We start from the raw sequence: 22,092 nt of genomic DNA on the forward strand, positions 1-22,092 counted from the left end.
GGATGCTACTTCTAAGTAGTCATCTTCTGATTTTATTGCTGTTTTAGTCATAATTTTTGACACTGCATTTCATACTTCTTTATGATCTATGATCTACGTTCTATTGTGGCTTTGCATTACTTTGAAAGAAAAGTTATCACTAATGTAGAATAAATGGTAACTGCAGTGGTGCTTTATGATATCTACATATTGCTTCATCTATCAGTAGAAAGAGACTTAAGATTTGTCGGAGTGCATCTTAGAGAAAACTAATATGGATGATTTTATTTTGCAAGGATTACTTTTAGAAATAGTAAAATAGTATAATTTTCTTGGCCAGTTCTGTATGTGAGGGTAATGCCTGTAATAGGGAAATGTTAGGGCTTGTCTGAGGAAGATACAGTTTTGCTATTTTGTTTTGAAAGATGTCTTTCTCTACTTATCTTGCAGAGCTAAATTGAAGAGTGGTTTGAATCTGACTTTAGTCTAAAAGCTTTGATCACGTGGTCCAAATTAAATTCTATAGTTAAAAAGCAGACTTTGCACCTCTTTATGCTGCCGCTATTCTTACATTTATCATTTAAAATGTTTCTTATAAGACTATGTAAATTTTTAAATGATCGTATTAGAAGCAAATGGTTGAATGAATTAATAGAAGAGGTGTCTAGCCATGTGGCTGGCGTAGAGTGGGTTGATGTGGATAGTAGAAAAGCTTACCAGAAAAAGAATTTCTTCCAGCTTCTGGTTAAAGATGGTAGCTAAGCTCTTTTTCCCAGTGTATTTAAAAAAGCAAAAACTAACTACTGATGTTTATTTCCCCAGTGCACAGTCTCAGTTGCTGGATACTAGGACTCTTCCTTAGCCTGGTGGGCAGATTGCAATGCTTGTGTTCAAATGTTGATAGTGACCCAGTTTTCATCACTTTGTAATGCAATACAAAATTTTAACATGTAATGTACTGTCAGTACAGTAGTTAGAGTTAAAATATAACAAAGTTTACTATGAGTTGCCAGTAAGATAATATGTCCTTGAATAGTCAGGATTTTCCCCTCTAACTATGAATAAAAGGTAAGATGTACCATGCAAAGACTTTTTTTTTTTTAATGCAAAGATTGTGAAAGAAGAAAAATATCTTCCAGGGTTTTCTCTAAACCCTTCCAACAAGCAAGAAGTAAGCTTGTGAAAACCTTTCTTAACCTTTGAAGATAAACTTTCATGCTTAGATAAGGTCATGTGTAGATTACAAGTTTGTATAAATTCAGAACTAGACATACTTTTTTAAAAGAAAAAAGTTACCTCAGAGATAAAATGCAGAGTTAATTGTGCACAATGTCTTTATATAGCCTGAAATAGTGGCAAAGTGCTTTGAACTCATTCAGCTGTTGGCTGAGTATGGCTTTTAACATTACAAGATTAATAACTGACATCGGCAAAGATATTTTGCCAGTGGGGTGAAATTACATTATAGCTGAGCCAATCTAAAAGCAAGCTGCTGCTAAGAAAAGAGGTTATACTTTCTCTTGTGTGACTGCATGGTCCTGCCCCTCTGTGAGCATCTGACCACTTGATAAATCAATTTAAAATGCCAAAATAAAAAAAGGACTGCCCCATTTATACTCTGCTCATTTGAAGGTAAATTTGCAGTCATGATAATCTTAAAAGAAAGATCCTTTTGCATTTATCCAAATTTGTCATTATATTAACAAAAAAAAGCAAGAATAATTGATCAGTATTTAAAACTGGTTTATTTTTTTGCCATAGATTTCTGCCACAGAAATGGCTTTTCTGATGTCTTATGAACAATGTTAGAATGAGTACATAAAGGAAAAGACTGTTTACATTTTCTTTCCACAAAGAACTGATATATACAGGACAAGTCTTTTAAGTTATATGCTTAATAAACATTATGGTGAAGCTTGCTTTATCAAAAACTGTTTCAGCTAATTTAGAGATCAGTCTTCTCTTTGTGATGCTACTTAAAGGTTTTCACACTTGAATAGACTAGTTAATTTAGCTCTGTCATTTCCTTTTGTGTTTAAGGTTACAGTTAAAATGGTACAAGAAGAAAATTGGGCAATGGTTATATTTCCCAGGGCTTTTTGAAAAGCTGAGCAAGTTAGCTAATGAGAAGTTTTGTCAGTTGTAGTTTCCCATGTTGTTTTTGCACTTAATTAAAATTTGTTCTAGTCAGAGGAAAGTGAGAGGGGACTGTTCTTGGATATAAAGTTAATCTTAGTCCCATAAATTAAATGGACATACCATTTTAGGTCAGACCAGAGTTCAGTCTAGACCAGTGGTCTAATTCATCCGTCTCTAGCAGTGTTCAGAGGTAGGTAACTACAGAAGAGAGAGAATAGAGCATGCATTTGGTAATACTTTTCTTTCATTGTTCTGCCAGCATCAACAGAGAATGGCTCATTAAATAAACGGAAATCCTCCCTTTCCTAGGCGATAGTCTAATTACAGATTTGTAGATTAGTTGGCTCTTTCAGAAGAGGGCAAATACTATTTTAACTATTTCAAATCTGTACCAAAATGTTAAGTGTTGGGTAGGCTGCAATAATTCTGGAAGATATATTAAGACTTCTAATAGTTTTTATTACTGTAGTTGGTTTCTGTATGTGATTTCATAAATATATGGAAACATTTGTAGAGTAAATGCATCCTTCTGGAGGTAAGAAATGAGCAAATTCAGATCATAGGATTAGGATTGTCTCTATTTAGTACAGTTGAGCACAGGCCTCTTGAATGGTACGGTAATACACAAATAACATTGTATGTGTTTTGTATTGCAGTCTGTCCTCACAGCTACACCAAGAGAATGATGGTAAGATGCTCCTCATAAGAGGTGTGCCTAACAAGAATATAATAGCTCCTCCAACTCAGTATTATTGTACTGGCAGCTTGTAGTCCAAGTGTAATTTATTGGCTTCTTGGAAGTTGCACTAGCCAACCACCTGGATAGCATTCATTGCTTAAGTAGTTAGATGCTGACTTTTCTTGCACAGCTCAAACCTGGATTTCTTCTGATAATACATCCATTACATCTTGCTGTATGTATTCATTATCTAGACATATGTTTGCTATTATTAAGGGAAATAGAGGACTTGTCATACACATTTTCCCCTTCCTGAGATGATGATACTGCCTTTAGACCCCTTTGTGTCTGTTGGAATGATCCCAAATGCTTTTGTTTTTTCCTTTGTTGCATCAAAATCTGTAAGGGTTTCATATTTACATATAGTGTTGCTTAAATGTGTTCAGTCTTTCAGAGCCTCAGCTGGCCTCATCCATGCTTACATGGTGCTTGTCTATGGCTAAATATCTCTGATGACCCTAGCTGGCCTGCCTGGAGCTAATTTTGAGGTGTCTGAATACGTAGAGCGCTTTATTTGCAAACTAAGTAACGCATGTAAGCATAATGGCCAGTGGGTATGTATAGTAACCTTTTACACTTCAAAAATGCTGAATATGAAATTTGACAGACTTGATAACAAAATAGGTAGTAAGATATTTGTAAACTATATATACTGTATTGAATAATTTAGCATACTTAACATCGTTTTGGAATTTTAGTATTCTCAAAGTGAGATTATAGCCAAACTGGAAAGAAATAAAGCAGAAATTCCTACAGGATCATTCTGCTGATTGTGTTTTGTTTTGGAAATCTCTCTTTTTAATGTCACATTGAAGCATTTTTGGAGACTTGTAGTTAGATTATAGAGTGAATTTGAAGATTTAGAGGTGTGGAAAGCTAAAAAATAGTTAGCTGCTTCCAGCTTAAGTGGTTTTCCCCTTCCCTTTTGTCTGCGTCAGTGCAGTCCTACTCTTTCTGCACAGTACTCCATTGGTTGTCTGACCATTTGAGGGGTTGATTTTGCTTGCTAATTTGACAGAAAACTGCAAACAGAAGTATTCACTTTAGCGTTCAACTGTGTGGAAAAGCTAGCACGAAGGATGTGGTGGGAGCATGCAACTTGGGCCAGAGGGCTAGGGAAGATGGTAGGACTTGTCCCTGTTAGCATGAGCAAGTTTAGATTAGATCAGCCCAGCCTAGTCTACTTATCTGCGCCTTCCGTGTAAGAGAGACTCATTTGACTGAAAATGATGGCCGTTCATCAAGTATTGTTGCTAGGGCAAAGAGGTGTTCTCTGCTGTTTGGGCTCAGATGCTTTTTGACACAAAACAGAAGGGCTCTAGGTGAGCACCTTGCTCAGTGCTGCTCTCTCCTCTTGGGTGCTTTGCTTGCATTAGTGGCCAAGGCTCCTCTGTCTTCTCCCTTCTCTGCCACACGCCTTGCACTGTACTGCACTGCTGAGAAAAGTGTCAAATTTGAGAAATGAGCTTAAATGAGATGTTTGTACTTCTTTAGGAGGGGCAAATATAGGCAAGTGGTTTTAGTATACTTGTAGAAAGGGTTTTTTTTTTTTTTTAATCTTACATTCTTTGTGAACGTGACACAAATATTGTCATTTTTATGTTCCATGGCAGTTTGTATGCAGGCGAGTAAAAATTTCTTTTGGGTGAAAGAGGGGAGCTCAATTCTTACTTACTGTGCTCCCCTTTGATTCTGCTTTTTCTCAGTCTGAATACTTTATTGACAAGAAAATACTGCTAATGCCTCAAATTACCAGGGTGTTGCATGCTTCAGAAGCGAAGTTATGATGCGGCAGGGCTGTAACGAAGGATGGGGAATCTGTGATCCTGATGGCTTCCCCAGTAGATCTGTGCCCACTAATGTTTATGAAGTATCACTTGTGTTCCATTCTGGATTACTTACACAATGCACACATGTTTTAATGCATTCACCAGCAAATTGCTGGATGAAACAAAGAATAATTCATCCAAGTGAAACTACCCAGGAGAATTGTCAGGATAGACTTCAGTTGCTAGCATGTCAGCTAAACTTCAGTATAGTAATGTTTCTTAGTCATCTCCCTGTGTTCACAGGAGAACTGTTTTCACAGTATTCCCAAATGCTCTTATGGAGCAAGATTTCATTACAAGAAATACAGTCTCCACAGATAGGAAGCTTCATTTCATGTATCTTACAGACAAATATTCAAGTTACTTATCTTCAGCCCATGGCTGACTAACTTGGCAACACAGATCTAGTGGGACCTAAATCAGTGCTGCACTACTTAGTTATAAACCAGATGCTCAGGTTTCACTTGTTTAATCATTCATGGGTAAATCTGTACTGAGATGTTCAATTTAGTACATAAAGCACAGATTATATATACATTGTACTGCTAAAACCTCAGGAAAAGATGATGTAGACTATGAGGAAAATATGAAGGATTTTTTTAGATACCATAAGCAAACAGTCTTTAGTATTCACACAGAAAACATTGTAGTGAAATGTGTATGTAAGTTGTGTTTGCTTTATGGACTTTGATATGTACAGTTTTTTTGAGAACACATCTTTTGCAAAGAAACTCCCTTCTACCTTTAACTAATTAAAACTTGTTTTTTCCCTGGCTAACTTTTTCTGGAGTAGTGGTGTTTAGAAATTCACTTCAAGTAGAAAACATTCTTTTTCATGTTTAATGGAGATTCAATAACTTCTGAAATGTGGCTAAGCAACAGAAACCAAAGGAGAAAGAATGCATTTCTAAGTGCAGAACTGATGAATCAGAGTAAAACTGGGTGTTTTGAAATTAAGGTAGTGGCATGTGTTTAGTAGAACTTTTTTTTTAAAACTACCCTTAAAGAAATTTGAGATGCATTAATTACTGAACAGTAAATAACATAACTGTTTGTCTGTAGTTTAATACTTTTATGCAACTGACAAAACTCAAACAATTAGCTTTAAGGAAAAATAAGTATTGGCTGCCAGATTGCATGAAAATAAGAATCACTTCCACAGACAAGAGTAGTTATTTGACTAAGACTTGAGCATCAATAAAACAACATATAGAACAGACTGTTTCATCAGACAGATAAGCTAATTATGAAAATAATTTGTAAAATGCCATTTGCTTATGCTCTTTTTTGGAGAGATAGGGGAGGGATAAGATTTCTTCTCGTTCTCTTGTCTGTTATTTGTTCTAATGGTCATTTTAATCAGGTTTGTAGTTTTTTAAGACAAGGAGAAAACCCAGTTCTGCCTGTTAATTTTGAAAAGTGTTACCTGTTTCATGAAAGTTAAAGAATGGAAGAATAGTTCAGTCAGCTAAAAATTGAGTATCTGCAAAAATAGCAATCTCTGCTCCTTTAACCATACTTTTCAAACTTTACAATTGGTCCAGTTAGATCATCTTTCAAACTTGTCATCAGTCTGTGTACTCTGTAGTGTAAAAGCACTTGTGATGCATAGAATTACTGAAATTAATAACACAGGATTACTGCATACTGTCTGGCTACTGATTTCTTATGCAAGAGATACAACTTTATTAAGCTTTTAAGCTGTATAGGGTGGAAATGCTTTTCTTATTCTTTTGAAGCATGTCTATAATAGGCACCACTTAAATGATTCAGTACTATGATACCAGCTTTTATCCTTTCATACTGTACTGTCTGTAATTTTTCATTACTCTAGACATTTAGAAATCTCATTTTCTGCAGAATGCTTATCTATCTGAGTTTTCATTCTCTTTTTTTATAGCCTGTGTTGTGAACAAGATCTTACAATTTTAACTTGTAACAAATATGCTGACTGCTGCTGTCTCAGCCTCCTGAGTTATCAGCTTGTGCCTACACCTGAGCACAATTAAGGGTGAGAATTCCAGCCCTAAGCTCAAATCCAAATAAAATGGCTCAGGATGGGACTTACGTCCCAGCAGTCTTCAGGTATTGCCAAGTTGCTGCCTAACCCTGAAGATGTCCACAGTACAGAGACACCTAGGATCTTTACGTTAGATTTTCATATTTAGCTCTACATAGAAGAGCTTGATATTGAAGTGCTGGTTTGTTCAGTCTCTTTCAAGACTTATCTTCAACAGGTCCATGGATTGGGTTTTCTTTCATAAATCTTCTCTGAAGAGGTGGTAGCAGAAGTGGCGACGGTGGTCCTTATTAATGTCTTAATGTGTAGTTAGAGTAATTGCCGATGATACTGGCAATTTGGGTCCAATTCCTTTTCCCACTTATCCACAGTCTGTAGATTCTTCTACAATTTCCATGGCAAAATAAACACTTAAGCATTTTTGGTTATCTCAGTAAAAGTTGATTTTTTGGGGGTTGCTTTTTTGCATGTTGAACTAAGTGGTGTCCAATGGAGGATAATGTTCAGCTGTTACAGTAAACACTCCAGAGAACCGTATAAAATCTGACAAGATTACTCAATGTTGCAAATCACTTTTGAAGAAACAGATTTTCTGTGGAAGGATCTGTTTTATCAACTAAACAATATATGATTTGTAAACTGTTTATCAGTTCTACATTTGCAGTTGGGGGGGGGGGAATCTTCCTGTTCCCAAAAAGGTCTGAAATAAGCAACTTCGATAATTGACTCTGTGTATCATCTTACTTTAAGCAGTTGAGTGCAAATGTCTCTATTCCAAAATGAGTGGATTTTTAGCTTCTTGCAATCACAAATTCTCATAGTGTATATAAAATGTGACAAGTGTCTGACTTCTGAGGAATGGCAAAAATTTGAGCAAATTTTAATACTGAAGCTGTAGGCATCCCCTATACAATGTGAATTCTACTTTCTGAAATCCATAGTGCTGATATTAGGAAGAAATCAGGAACTTTAGAAAGGAATAAATGTCTAATGAAATGGTGGAGCGCTCAGCTCAGTAGTTAAGCAAATAAATATGAATATCCCTTGTGCAGTGTACAGACTTCAGCATAACAGATGTTTGACTGCTCTGTGCTTGAGACAGGCATAGCATAGGCAGCTAATGACGTAGCTTGGTTTCCATGGCAGTGACTTCATGTTATGTAAGGAAGTTGCGTATACACTGCCCTGGTTGTCATGGTTCTGAGCCTCCTGCTTGAACAGCCCTTGCCTGATCAACAGTATTTAATGGCTATAAAAACCCTAAAATATTCTCCAGTGCAGTTAGCTGGCTAGTGCTTTTAAGTCCTCCTCTCTCTTATTTTATTCTTGTTACAACAATGACACTTTCAAGATACTGGTATCTGATGTAAAGGCTAAATTGTATCTTAATCTTCACTGTGCCTTTGAAGGAGACCTTGATTTTTCTAGCCACTGCACCGTATAGGAGTGCTGTGTGCCTTCCTTCTATATACCCTTTTGAAGTTGATTGTTTTCTAGTTTTCCGGGCTGTAAATATACTAAATGCATGCTGTACCCTGGCCTGAACTCTATTTTTGCATCCATTTTCTGAACAGAGAAAATTAGATGACCCTGAGAGGGGAGAGAAGGAGAGAAGTAAGCAATTCTCCATAAAGCCTTCTATGGCTAATCACTGAGAGGAGTAGAAAAACTTGTAGTAGTATAAAATTGCTTAAACATTCTTTTTTTAAGGTGGATCCCTGTAACCCTTCTTTTCCCTGTGCTCCTTCAGTTCAGATTCTCAAATTTGGAATTAGGATTGGCACCTGAGCTCTAATATGGGAATATAGTTGCAAATGTTTATTGACTGCATAAGCCAGGGAGTCATGCTTACAAAAAGTACTCCTGTATTTGTCCAAGAAGTCCAGTATTAAATTTACTGCAGTAGCTAAAAGTTTTGTCTAAAACCTGATGTTTTGGAGCATTGACGCAGCACTATAGGTGCTATGTTGTCTTAAAATGATATGCCAGAGCTGATGGTGGTGGAGAGACAGATCTCCGCAGAATTCTTCACTGTACTGTACACTAAAGCATATTTGCATCAAACTGCAGCTGAGATTAAAAAAAAAGTGTGGGGGGGCATCATTCATTTAATAGAGCCCAAAATAGCCCATCTTGGTCTGCATTCAGATTTTGCCCATGTAGCTCTTTCCTTTCATGTGTGCGTGCATGCATGTGGGGGAAGGGTGGTTTTTTTTTGTTTTTGTTTTGACTCTGGTGCTTGTACAACCCCTCAATGAACTAGTTCCAGTCAGTGAAAGGTTAGAAAATAATTCCCTTCATTTTTCTGGATTAGGATATTGGCAGTTTAGTGGGCTGAACCACCTCAAAAGAGGTCAGACAACCACTGAAGCTAATGGAACAGAAGCAGTAAGAGAAAGATCATCTTTGAGGTCAGTGAAAGGTTAGACAAGCTAAGCTGTCTTCTGAAACTTTGAGCCTTAAGTGGTGTCTTCAGTGTGTCAGATGCAAGAGGTGGTTCTTAAGGGCCCCTGGCTGCAAGCTCCTGAAGCTGGTGGGAGAACACTTCGTTAGAGATAAATGCTTTCTTTTCTGCTCTTAAATATATTTCCACAGCTTCTAATAATGCGTGCAAACAGGAACCTGTCTCAGCTAGGCTTTCCCCCTGAGTTGACCTGTGCTATCTCAAATCAAGGACACACCCTTTTCTAGTGCAGGCAGGCCTTATCGTGTGTTTTTTGCAAGGGAGCAGAGATCCAAAAAAGTCCGTTTCTGAAAACTTTGATTTCTTTTTCTTCCCCTGGTTATCAGCTGGTCTAATAGATGTTATTTCTTTCTACAAGTCTTGCCTTGATAAGGTGCGTCAGGCTCTTATTTCACTGCTGCCCCAACAGCTTTTGAATCTGCATACAAAACCATCTTGTCCAAGTCAATGCTTTTAACTAAATCAGATGACTAGATCCTGAGTGAGGCTTTCACTCCTTTTTTTTTTTTTCTTATAACAGAGATAAGAATGCTCTTTGGGACTTTGCAATGAAAGATCAGGGTGCCATTTACTGCTTGGCTGGTGGAAGTGGTCTCCCCAGCAAAAGGAGCTCTTCCGCTTTTGCTGTACCTACTATGCAAGCAGAAATCTCCAATAACAGGGTAGGGCGCAAGAGTGGGCAGTGTGTACTAGCCCAGTGTTGATCAAAGCCCTTCAGCAGTTGTGTGCAAAGTCTCCAGGATCTTCCTTCAGTTCCTTGGGATCCAGAGGACAGATGGATTCTCTCCTAATTGACTAGGCAAGAATAATAGAGCGGCTTTGATTACAGCAGCAAAAAAACAGCATGGTGAAGAAGATGGCTGCACGTAGCTTTGTATTTTGTTTAGGGGAATAATAACATTTTTAAGTAAGCACTAGAATAAAATAATTCCTGATTCTCCTTTACCAGTTTCTCAGACAGCCACTCTTCAAGATCTTGAATAAAGTCTCTGTCTCAGCCAAATTGGCACTGTTTTGGGAACCATGAGTTTACCAAAATATAATCTGGTTATCATTGCATTAAATGGGAGAACAAAAAACATATCTTCAAAGGGAAGGAAGCATTTTCATCTTTTTTCATTTTTATTTTTTTCAGTGTATTTTCTGAAGTTGATTGAAAAAATATGCAGCTATGAATCTCCTGTAGAGAAGAGTGCAAAACACAAATGCAGTATTGATTTTTGGCATGTATAGAATGGCTTAAAAATTAATAAATCAGTGGAAACATTGACATTTCTAATACATATACTGAATAGCCATTTAATTGTTATCTTTTAAAACATTCAAAATGACAGGTGGTATTAATTCATTGGGTGGAATATCTGCCTCAAAGGCTTCAACTTCTAATGCTTGGATCTTGAGTTATGCCAAAGTCTAGCAAGCCCACATGTTCAAACTTACTTGTATGTTGGGAGCATAGGTCACCTGTTTAAACTTGAAATAGATATTTGCAAATAAATACAACTTTGAACCCTTAAGGTTAGGATTGTTATTTTTCAAACAAAGAGATTTCCTTTTGTTTTTAAATTTATTTTTTATTTTTTTAACCACTAGTATTACCTATGCCAAGTTATTAAGTGGCTTCAAAACATGCAAAACAAAAATCTCAAAATATTGTAAAACCTATAGTGATCTGCTGTCTATTCAGGAAGCTTAATTGCAGGGAGGTCTGCCAGTAAAATTCTATTTTGTCCAGTGTTGTGTGTGTGTATATATATATCTTTTTATGTAAAAAATAAAAAAAAATGCCAAAGTAAAATTCTGTGCTGGTTGGGAAGGGAAAGATACTGCTTTTACTATTCTTAATTTGTTTAAGTTAGCATGTATCTGTTTTCTGAATAATTGTGATAGTTTGAAATATCAGTGAATTTCCCGGTTCTTATAAGTGTTTTTACATTATTCTTGCAGGGTTTGTGTATTTTGAATGAAGTTACTTTGAAAACTTGTTCAGTGTTTCCTGTTTTCTGTCAGTTTTTTTACCACTTCCTTCACACTGATAAACATCAACTGTGTTTGGTGTGACAAGTTAAATATAATTCTGATTATAGCTGAGTGAGACAGCCCTAAAACAAAGCCTAAAAGAAAAACAGTACAATACTAAAGGCAGCAGTCTGGCCTTTCTGGAAATGATTATGGTGATTCATTGTGTGGGGGGCTTGGGTCGGGGGGGTTGTTTGGGGGTTTTTGTTTGTTTGTTTGTTTTAATAAACACCTGTAGATTTTTGTCTGAATTGCTGGATGGCTAAATGAGCTTGGCCATTAACACTACTCTCCATTCAGAAAAGAGCATCAGGAAAACTTTGGCAAATATCTGACCAAGATCTGCTCTTGGGTCACTTGTCTGTAGGACAAAAGCAACAGGCAGATGCACTAAGTTAGTTTTGCCTCCCCCACCACCCCTGCCAAATTGAAAGCCTTTTCCAGATTTGCTTTAGATGTGGCTGTAGCAACATGTGCATTTTCCATTGTGTCTTTACCTTTAACATGGTGACAACTTGCAGTTGGCCAACAAGTGAGCCACATTAAAGATGTTGCATCCTTTGTCAGATTGGTATATGTGTGTGTGTTCTTGTTTTAAGTTACATGTGGAGCTGCAAACAGGTGCCTGAGTCTAGTTAAACTGTGACACAGAGACTAGACTAGGGAGTAACACCCTTGATTTGGGGTCCATACCCGAAGTGGCAAGACAGGACTTTTGAATGTGTCCTCTTCATACACATGCAGGCATCCAAGCGCTTAGGTCTGCTTTCATGTGTGAGGAAACACTTGCCACAATATGATTCTGGAGGGCCTGTAAAGATGACCCCAAGACGACATCTGGCTCACAACATAAGGTCTGCACCAAAATAAGAAGGAAACATGTTCAAGTCATCTGGTGATTTTCTATTTTCAATTTTAACGTGCAGATTAAATTTATTTAGGCACACTGTCTCACTGCAATCCTGCTTCCTAGTTATCATTATATTTTTAAGTCCCCTCAAGCTGCTAAACTGGATCCTTGAAACTCCCAGCTGAATCATTTTAGTAGCCATGGTTGTAGGTGCAGTGAAGTTGAAAATCTCTCTCTCCAGCCACAGCTGCTGTAGAAATAGGGTGGGAATAAAAGCTTTGTATTTGTTTCTGGGCACTGTTATTTCCTGGCTGCACAAGAATAGGTCTGCTATGCCATCAAATTAACAAAATGCACACTTGTCAGAGAAAATGTAATATAATTTTTGCCTAGAGTATGTGAGAATGAGATAAAATGTGATTGTTGCTACCCTAGTATTCACTGAGAACATAAAAATATCTAAATAATGTGATAAGCTCAAGCAAAAGGTCTTCAAGCACCATTTTTAGTTTTTAACAAACTTTGTTTTTTCTACATACATATCGCTTTTTCATAACACAAAGTGCACACTACGATGAAATATGGTAGCAGTTTAGTGCATGATTGACACTTCACTATGATCAAGAGCTTGTCTTCTATTTTTCATGCAGTTGTATTAAAAACAGTAGGTTTTCATTTCACTGTTAGCAGCTCTTCTCATCTAGAAGGACCTGTGGGTATGAAGTGCGAAATATAGTAACTAATCAAAGAAAAATGCACTACATTGAGATATGTGCTGAGTAATCACTAATTACTCGTTTGTCAAAACAAGTGATATAGGTTGATATATAATTCTACATTGCATTATATGAAACAAAATTGTTATTTCTTTAGACTTAGATCAGTTGAATACCACTTCTGAAATTTTTTTTTATTATTTTTTATACAAGTAAATGTACGTACACATTTATCAAAATTACTCAGATTTTAGGAAAATTTTATGACAATATCTGCCATTACAAATCATTCCAAATTGCAGTATGAAAAAGTATCTGTATATCTAAGAAAAGAAGACAACCATAGGGCCAGTGTGTAATATGCTGAATCGCTTCATGTGTTTAAATAGAAAATTGACTCAGGATATTATCTCCTAAAGGAAGAATACTTGCAGGATGTTCAGTATCTACTCGATGCAGCTGAAACATTTCAAGGACTGCCAGAGTTCCCTATACAGGGTGACTTCATGGAAATTCAACTGTAATTGTTGCATTACGGTGACTTCTGTCCTTTCCTCAGGCCTCTCATGTTCTAAAAGATCAAGCTTAAAACATTTGTTTTCTCCTTCTGCTTGAACTTCTTATATGCTCGTTTATAACTGGTGTTAAAGTATTTCATTTCCCTCCACAATATTTTCTCTGTGACTTGTTTTAAATTTAGCCAATGTATATTGCTTTATTATAGCAAATGTAATTTGTTTGTAATTATGAATACTATGTGGAATCTTCTAAAATACTTGAAGCTTAAAGGAGACGTGCAGCATTTTATTGTGGGGGGAGTGTTGAGCAGAATATTAAAAACTGGATGGACAAAATATCACAAAATAGATTGGTTAGGCAAAGTTAAAAGTCTAAGAAGGGATTGATATCCAAATGGTGCAATTGTTAATAAAAATGCATGAATTTGCATGTTTTATGTGCTTGCAAAAATGAGTTGTAATCTGTTGTGTGGTGGGAGATAATTCTCCAAACACTCTAGGAAAAAAAATTTTTTTTTGATCCTGTACTCCAGAACAGTCAGCTTTTTGACATCAGGCTGCCAAAGTATTAAAGCACATCATGAATTTTAAGCACATGAATAGTCCTGTTGAATTTCCAGGCCTATATGAGTTGGTGTGCTGGACTCAAAATGCTCAGTACCTACTGGATTGAGACCCTAAGTCAGCATAACAGAAATCAGATGATTGTCTGAGTTAATAGCATACACTTACTATAAATTAGAGCTCTAAAGAAAATTAGCCTGTAGTTTTCCTATTTATCTCTCAGCTAAGCTATACGAAGAATGGGTTGTAACTAGCAAAATCAGTAATCGTTCAGGGGTGAATGTGTGTGATTTACATTATTAAATAAAATTGTAGCCATCCATCAGCTTTAAATGCATGTCAAGTCTTTTGCGTAGGCTGCAGAGAGCAAGGCGCAGTGGCGTGGCGACCTTGGTGTGGTTCCACGTCACAAACCTGTCCCACACAGGGCCAGCGCGCTCAGCTTCCTGTGCCTGCTGCCAGCTGCGCTCTCCTCTTCGCGAAAGAGGTTTCTGCCTGCTCACTTATACCAGTTCAGCTGTTTGGTTGGTTATACTGTGTACAGATCTGTGAAATGCTAGGGTAGGAAAACCACAATTGGCAGTGAAATTTTCATAACATGGAGTTGTATCTTAAGTTTAAGAACATGTCCTTTGATCTAAGTGTATACTTTTTTTTTAAGGCAACACTACATATTTCTCACTATTTAAGTTCTCTGTGTCTAATGCAGTCAGACTTGTGAAATATTTTCTTCTGTGCTAACTTTTTATGAAGATTGAACTAAATATTAGTTTTTACAATACATAGAAATAAATGCTTCACACCCTGTAGTGCTTTTTTTTCATCTTTTGGTATGTCATTTCATCAGGAAACAAGAAAGCTGCTGAAATGTTTTATACAAGCAGGAATTAGGAGGAAACAAGTAGACTCCTTGAGTCTAGAAGCCACTGTTAGTTTTGTTAAAGGCTTGATGGATTAAAAAAAGCCCTATTAAATATGTTTCATTTCGGTATAAGGTAGTTTTACATAAATGATTTAATTCATTACTTACCCTCAGCTCTAGAAATGTTTTTTTCTTTAAGCCTGAAGGAAAAACATACCTAATTCAGTCTCATTAAAATAAGTGATATTTTTTAGAGTTTTGTGCTTCATAGAATAACATGTAAATAGTGTGGTAGTAACTCTAACTTGCATCTCAATAGTACTTTACAGTTTTGATGGTAATTATCTCTGGCTCATCAACAGTTTTAAAATGTGCATTATTTATTTACAGATATATGGAGTCTAGGGGTCATCCTTTTTATGTTGGTGTGCGGACAGCCACCGTTTCAAGAAGCAAATGACAGTGAAACTCTGACTATGATAATGGACTGCAAATACACAGTGCCACCTCATGTGTCCAAAGAATGTAAAGAGTAAGTAGAGTACTAAAGAACTGGGGTGCATTCGTGGAGGTGGATTCTCATGAGCTGTGCAAGTTCCCCTATCAGCATGCGCAATATTCCTTACCTGTTCATAGGACTTTGTCTACTGCATTTGCTTAGTTGTTAATATTTCTTACCACCAAGTTTCTTGGGCACTGCTACTACATTGTCTTTATTCTCTGTACCTGTTCTTACTGAAGTTTAATTCCATGATGTTTTTGGCATTTGTATGAAACTTTATTCTGATTTTATGCAATGTATCCTTCTTTTATCTGTCTCAGTTGTCATTTATTTTATAAAAGATTGGAGAAGCTGCTCACCACTGACTGGCTTTGGCCACCACTCTTGCTGCACAAGTTACCAGGTGTCGTTGAGGGCTTTTTGTGGCAAGGATTAGAGACTGATTCTTTTAGATTTCTGCTCAAAACCCAAGAATAACACAGAAAGTTTTTGCTCACTTACAGAAATTGCAACTCCAAATCAACATTCTAGGCCTTCAAGAGAGAAAAATAATCTCCCTGCAAATACCATATGCCACTTGGGAATCATGACTCATATGTTTTTTTTCTGCAGTGTTCACTGCAGCTTTTTCTTTTTTTTTTTTGATATGTTCCACTGTTTGCCATATGATGGAGATAGGTTAATGAATGAAGTCTTTATTTAAAGGGTCATCCCTTTAAATACATATCCAAGTTGCATTACTTAGACTATATTCCACCATGTATGGCTAGATTCCTGAATCAGTGATAGAGAATCTTGTCATTTGTCAATATGAAATACCAGGTAGATATACAAAGGCTTGAAAAATGCCTCTGGTTAGAGCTCTGTCTAGGATTCTGTTATCTGAAAGGCTGCTATTAATGCTCTCAACAGCTTGAATTGCAGGCAGAAGTTTAAAAGAAAGATCATATTGGTGAATTCTGTCAGAATAAATCTTTTCAGATGCTACATACTGTGCTGGGGCAAGAAATTTCTATTTTTCATATCCTTTCAGTTAATATGCTGGCTAGCACTAATTTGTTTAAAGGTTGAAGTAGTATAGTCTGCTCTCTCTGTGCGCCACATTGCCAATATGCGATCAGTTGCTGAAGTCCTCTATAGACTAGGTTTTCTTAGGGAAAAGACTCTGAGAAGATCTAAAACTTCCTGCTTTGAGCAAAAGCATTCCTGGAGGTTTGGGTTGCATAAGCAAGCCTAAAGCTGGAGAGAGATGCTGTGCATTTGTGTATTCATGTTACTACAGGAGTAGTTTAAAGGAAAAAAAAACCCTCAAGTATATAGTTTGTTCCATTTCTGTCAAAATTTTAATAAAAGCAAAGAAAAACAATGCTCCCATATTTCACACAGCTTTTTCTTTTGGGAAAGGCAGAGACTAGAGAGATTCAGTGTACCCATGGCATCCTTTTTAAATTATTTTACAAGAGTCTGCACTAACTGCCCTTTTTCCTTCCATAAATCTTTTCAGACTGCAAAAAAAAAAAAAATCCAAACTTTCATGTTACCTTTGTTATTTGTGTTGCATAGTGCAGTTTGTAGCTGCATAGTGTAGTATAGTCAGTGAAACAATTAAAACATTCTGTCAAAATTGCCGAACTTTCATACTGCATTTTGGAGCAATAACATTTCATTGAAACCTTGGCACCAAAACCATATATCCATGTTTTGTTTACTGTGCAAAGCACAAAACAAAACAAAAAGCAAAACAAAAACAAAAAACCTCCCCCAAGAATTTGTCATGATATACACTGAAACATCACATGCAGTAAGCTAATAGAGATGTGCTTTGCTAATCAGGTCTTCTTTCTCTGTTTATTTTGGGAATTTGTGCACCTTCCTGCTAGCGCTTGGCAACACTCAGTATCAACCCATAAGTAGGTTTGTCACTTCATAATCCTAGATAGACCCTCTGCCCGCCTCCCCCCCCAACCCACGGGTATAGCAGATCACTGTCTTTTTGCAGATACTGAATAACCACTTGGCTGATAGCTATTTCATAATAAAATATTTCTGCTGCTTCTGCCATTGCATATTCTTGTTCACAACAGCAATAATACTAAATGATATTTCTATTACTGTACAGACCAGCCTGCAGGCCATCTGTGACAGTTGCTGTATAATCCTATAGAAAAAATCAGCAAAACCACAGAAGTCAAGAATCTAGCATATTAAATGAAAATTTTAGTGCTTATGATATTTACAGTTTTAGTAAGTAAATTATGTTTGTTTCAATTCTGCATTGTCATGTAGGATGTCTTTGAGAAAGATAATTTTCCATCATATTGTTTACATTACTTTTACTGCAGGGACTTCTAAAGATACATGTGATCTAACAGAAAGCAGAAAATTTCTTCCTATTGTTGCTCTTGCAATGGCTGTTTTTTAAACATGTGAGTGCATTTTGTTTAGTTTTATTTATTTTTTATTCACAGCCTAATTACACGGATGTTGCAGAGAGACCCAAAGCGAAGGGCATCTTTGGAAGAGATTGAAAATCATGCATGGCTCCAAGGAGTTGACCCCTCTCCTGCGACCAAGTACAATATTCCTCTTGTGTCATACAAAAATCTGTCTGAGGAAGAACACAACAGTATAATACAGCGCATGGTTCTTGGTGATATAGCAGACCGAGATACAATAGTGGAGTAAGTTACCAATTTTCTATATGTAGTTTGTTTTAGTTTGAATGTAGTTTGAATGAAGAGTATCATGAAAACATGGGTGTTTCTGTGTTTACATACCAAATCCATTCAATTAACAAAATATTACAATTTTGCTCTGTGATGGGAAGAAATACTTAAGTATTATATATTAAATATTAAGTATGCATTAAGTATTATATATTAAGACTACTTAAGTAGACACAACCATAGGAAAAAAATCTTAAAAAAATGTTTTGGAACCGTATTTGATTCATGTGGTAATTTGCAATATTAAACAATTCTAACTGCTTTGAAATTCATGCTTTTACTTATGCTACATATCTCTTCAAGAGTTGTGTCTGGTGTCATGCATATCTAGGGATGATAAATTCTTAGTTTTCCCTTAGTACCTTTCCAGTATACCTGAATCTTCGTAATTTAAAATATTATTCCTTTTATGCATATAATGTAAGAAACGCTTGTCAAAACATCAACAATACACATTTCTGCTTTCAGGTGCTCCTCCTGCTATGAGAAATATAGTGAGTTGTGTGAGCTGCATGTCCAGTTTTAGAAAGCCATTATGTAGGGCTTGTTTCATGTTTTTGTGCTTTCCATAGGGCATTGGAAACTAACAAATACAATCACATCACTGCTACTTACTTCTTACTAGCTGAAAGGATTCTGAGAGAAAAACAAGAGAAAGAAATTCAGACCAGATCTGCAAGCCCTAGCAACATCAAAGCTCAGTTCAGGTGAGAATTTAAGTCTCAATTTTTTTTTGTTCTGTTTTGTTCTTAACTTGGTTTAATGAGATGATTATTGAATTGCTCAAGTACTGCCTTTTTAAAATAGTAAAATGATTATTCATTGACAGTTCTAAGTATCTTAGAAGTGCTGTGGGCAATTCAGAAACTGTTTGGAAATTGGTTACCAATAATACTTTCAATTCCTACTGTTTTCAGGAAATGACTAATCAATTTGAAGTCTACCTGAAGTAGTGAATTTTCACACCTGGTAGGAAAGGGCATGTTCACTGACCTTCAGTTCCTCATTAAAATTGCATATGTGGCAAAAATTAGTTTCATAATTCCCTAAATGGGCAATCAGTCATTTATGAGAACTCAGACAGTGACTTTTATGTTAAGGTTTAGTTGTTAGCTTCGATTTTAATGTGCTTGAACATTTCCTAAATCAAGCTTGGAGCAAGCATCTTTAAGTTATGGGTTTTTTTTCCTTTTAATATAGATTAATATGCCGATTGTCTAAGGAAAACTGTTCAAATAATGGCTTTAATTTGTTTCATTTACTTTGAATTGATTTCTGGTAATTAAAAGCATGTTGCAATAGAATTTTCAGCTGAAGTCAGATTTTTAGTTTGACAAAAACATTATTAAAAGGCCCTATAGTAAAGTTCCCTGAAATGTCCAAAGCTTTAACTTGTCACAAACAATAAAACTAAGGGGAGGGGGTGGGTTCTGGCATGTAGCTAGTATTGATATGTTCACCCAGTCTGTTTTCTCTGCAGTCAGTTATCAAAACATCACATGCTTTCAGTTACAACAGTGTATGCTTAAAAACAAAAACTAGAAGTTGAAGGGTTTCCACCTGCACATTGGTATTGGAGGAGAAATTCTGAAGAGTTAATTTTTTTTCTTAGTTCTTGTTTTTAATTTGCTGAGTCAGTGTTAGAGTATGACCAGTTTTCTGAGTAGGGATATGGTGGTGTTGAGAAAAATCTTCATTGCTCAGTCTTGACTATGTCTTTAGTGAAGATTGTGGAGGTTGTGCTGAGGCATTTCCATTAATTTTTTTTGTCCTCTAACCTCCAGTCTCTCCAAAAGAACTTGCCTTTTAAGCTTTGGTATAATATTGGTTGGTGGTGGCTGATATCTTAATGAGAGGTGAATATCAGGTTCTTGTGCTGATGTTTAGAGTTGCTGCCTGTCTTCAGTTTTGTTAATTCATCTGTAGTGTAGCAGAGAAAAAGATGAAATAGCATGTTCATCCCAAAGATTTCTTTGTGTACCTTTCATGCAAGATAGTATGTGGAGTCACTTAACAGGAAAGATAGGAGGGACATAAATGTTATGGCATCCCCCTAGTGTATGCCTGTATTTTCTCTAGCCTAATTGATAAAGTGAGGTATTATTACTACAAATTCAATCCACAGAACATGAACACTTGTTATAAATTAAGCATCCATTTTTTGAAAATCTGGATTTTTTGCATTTGGATTTTGCATTTGAAAAGTCTCGAATTTGGAATACATCATTTCTTATGATCGCTACTTTAGATTTTGGCTGAGAGTTTGGAGGTTTTCAGTGGCTTCCAAATACCATTCAATTTGCCTAATAATGATTTTTTTGTTTCTCTCTGAATTGTGCAACAGTTACCAGTATCTCTTTCATGTCAAGATGAGACTGCCCCCTGCTTTATGTCATTGAGTAGACTTTGAAAATTTGTTGCTGCACTTGAAGGTTATTCAGTGGTCATTTCTGTAGGAAACTTCCTTATGTTACATAGTTATCAGTGGTTTAAAAAAGTTATTGTTGCAGACAACTAAGTGTTTTAATCTACATAAACCTAAATGGTCTGGAGCTTGGTATTACAGAACTTCTCTGTTCTAGGGTAGTACTATAACCTTTCATTCTGCATGCATCATCCTCTTATTTTATGTATATCAATCTCTTCTAAAAGAAATCCAAGCAGAGTATCAAATATGTCTAATAGGAAGAACTGGTTATAAAAGAGATTACTGTACATGAAAATTTTGAGCTTACCTTCAAATGAAAGTTCTACAACTCTTCTAAAACTACAAAGTCCTGCTTTTAAATTTTTGTTTTTTCTCCACATCAGTGTCACCATTTTAGTAAACCAGCTGCTTCAAATATATGAGGAACTAGAACAAACAAGCTTATTGAATCTGAATCTTGATATGAATTTGTAAAGTTGAATGGAGTAGTTGAAGCCTGTGTTGCTAGTATGAACTTTCTTTTCATGACAAGCACATCTGCATAAATTGAGGAACACTTGCACATAATGGTCCCAAGTAGCATTCAAACTATTTCACTCCTAGACTTCATGATGTCCTAAATTCAAAGTGTTGATCTAGATTGGCCTCATGGAAAAAGACAACAAAGTGATGCATTACTCTGATTTTAAAGTTTAGAAGATTAACCTGGAGCTTCCTTTCTCCACCACCCTCCCCTCAGGCCTATTGGAAATAATAGGAAATAAAGTGTATTTACACTTTATTGTGCCAGCCACAGAACTTGGTTTTTGCTGACAAACCAGTCTGTTGTTAAAGCACTATAAACTGTTGAAATGTTTAGATCTTCATTTCTATCACTTTCCTAGCTAAATTTCTAATTTAAGTCCTATTTGTTAACCACTGACAGTTGCTTGTGTTTAAAATACTCAGTTTAGCACAAGTCATCAAAACATTAGGTCAGTGGTTCCCAGCATTTCTGGAGTCAACTGGGGCCTAAGGGAGGCAGCCAGTGTGAGAACTGAGGAGGGGCCACAGGCCGAGGCTCTGCTGCTTGGCTGGGCAGTTGGGTCAGAGCTGCCAGCTTGGCGGCCTCCCTTGAGGGCGAGCTGCTCCCTGCAGTGGATCTGGTGGGGGGCAGTCCAGTGCCAGGAAAGGAGCCTGCGCTGCGCCTCCTGGCAAAGGGGCAGGGCATCGGCTACCAGCACCTGCAGACCTGCCGGCTGCTCCATGGTGCAAGTCAGATCCTACTATTACAGCCATCCTTGCGGCTTTGCATACCGCCAGCTTGTTACCAAAAACAGAAGCTAGCACTCCAAAACAAAGCCTGCATGTTGGGCTTGGTGAGTTTAATGTTGACTTTGATAAAGTACTCCTCTTCAGTGTTGATGTAATTGGGAAGATAGTTGTGAACTGTGTTGCCCATAGACAGGCATCTCACACCTCAGGATCCTTTTCTGCCCAGCAATTACAGAGGAGGGAGCCTTGGGCAAATGCAGTCCTAATGCAGGGGCTTCAGTTAAGTGTTTAAAGTTAAGTAGAACACATTTAGAATAAAAGCAGCAAAGGGGTGTCTGAGCATCCCTTGTTTCTTCAGCTTGACTTCTTAACACAGCAGAGCTCAGGGAGTTTGGATGATCCTCTGCGCAGATGAACTGTGCAAGCAAATGTCCAGGGTCATGCTCTCTGAGTGTGCAACACTCACTGCTTCCCCTCTCGTGT

At 36.7% G+C, this 22,092-nt stretch overlaps 1 protein-coding gene across 4 annotated transcripts in view; it reads left to right on the top strand.

Annotated features, from left to right (window-relative positions):
• Nucleotides 1-22,092, top strand: part of SNRK (SNF related kinase) — a 44,378-nt gene that overhangs the window by 17,081 nt on the left and 5,205 nt on the right. For all 4 annotated transcript variants that reach the window (XM_067291436.1, XM_067291437.1, XM_013950806.2 and 1 more), the window contains 3 exons: nucleotides 15,090-15,231; nucleotides 17,670-17,882; nucleotides 18,500-18,634. In XM_067291436.1, the coding sequence (XP_067147537.1) occupies nucleotides 15,090-15,231; nucleotides 17,670-17,882; nucleotides 18,500-18,634 (490 nt within the window). The remainder of the gene's footprint in view (nucleotides 1-15,089; nucleotides 15,232-17,669; nucleotides 17,883-18,499; nucleotides 18,635-22,092) is intronic.

The sequence above is a fragment of the Apteryx mantelli genome, chromosome 2 (genome assembly GCF_036417845.1).
Source record: "Apteryx mantelli isolate bAptMan1 chromosome 2, bAptMan1.hap1, whole genome shotgun sequence".
Lineage (NCBI taxonomy): Eukaryota > Metazoa > Chordata > Aves > Apterygiformes > Apterygidae > Apteryx > Apteryx mantelli.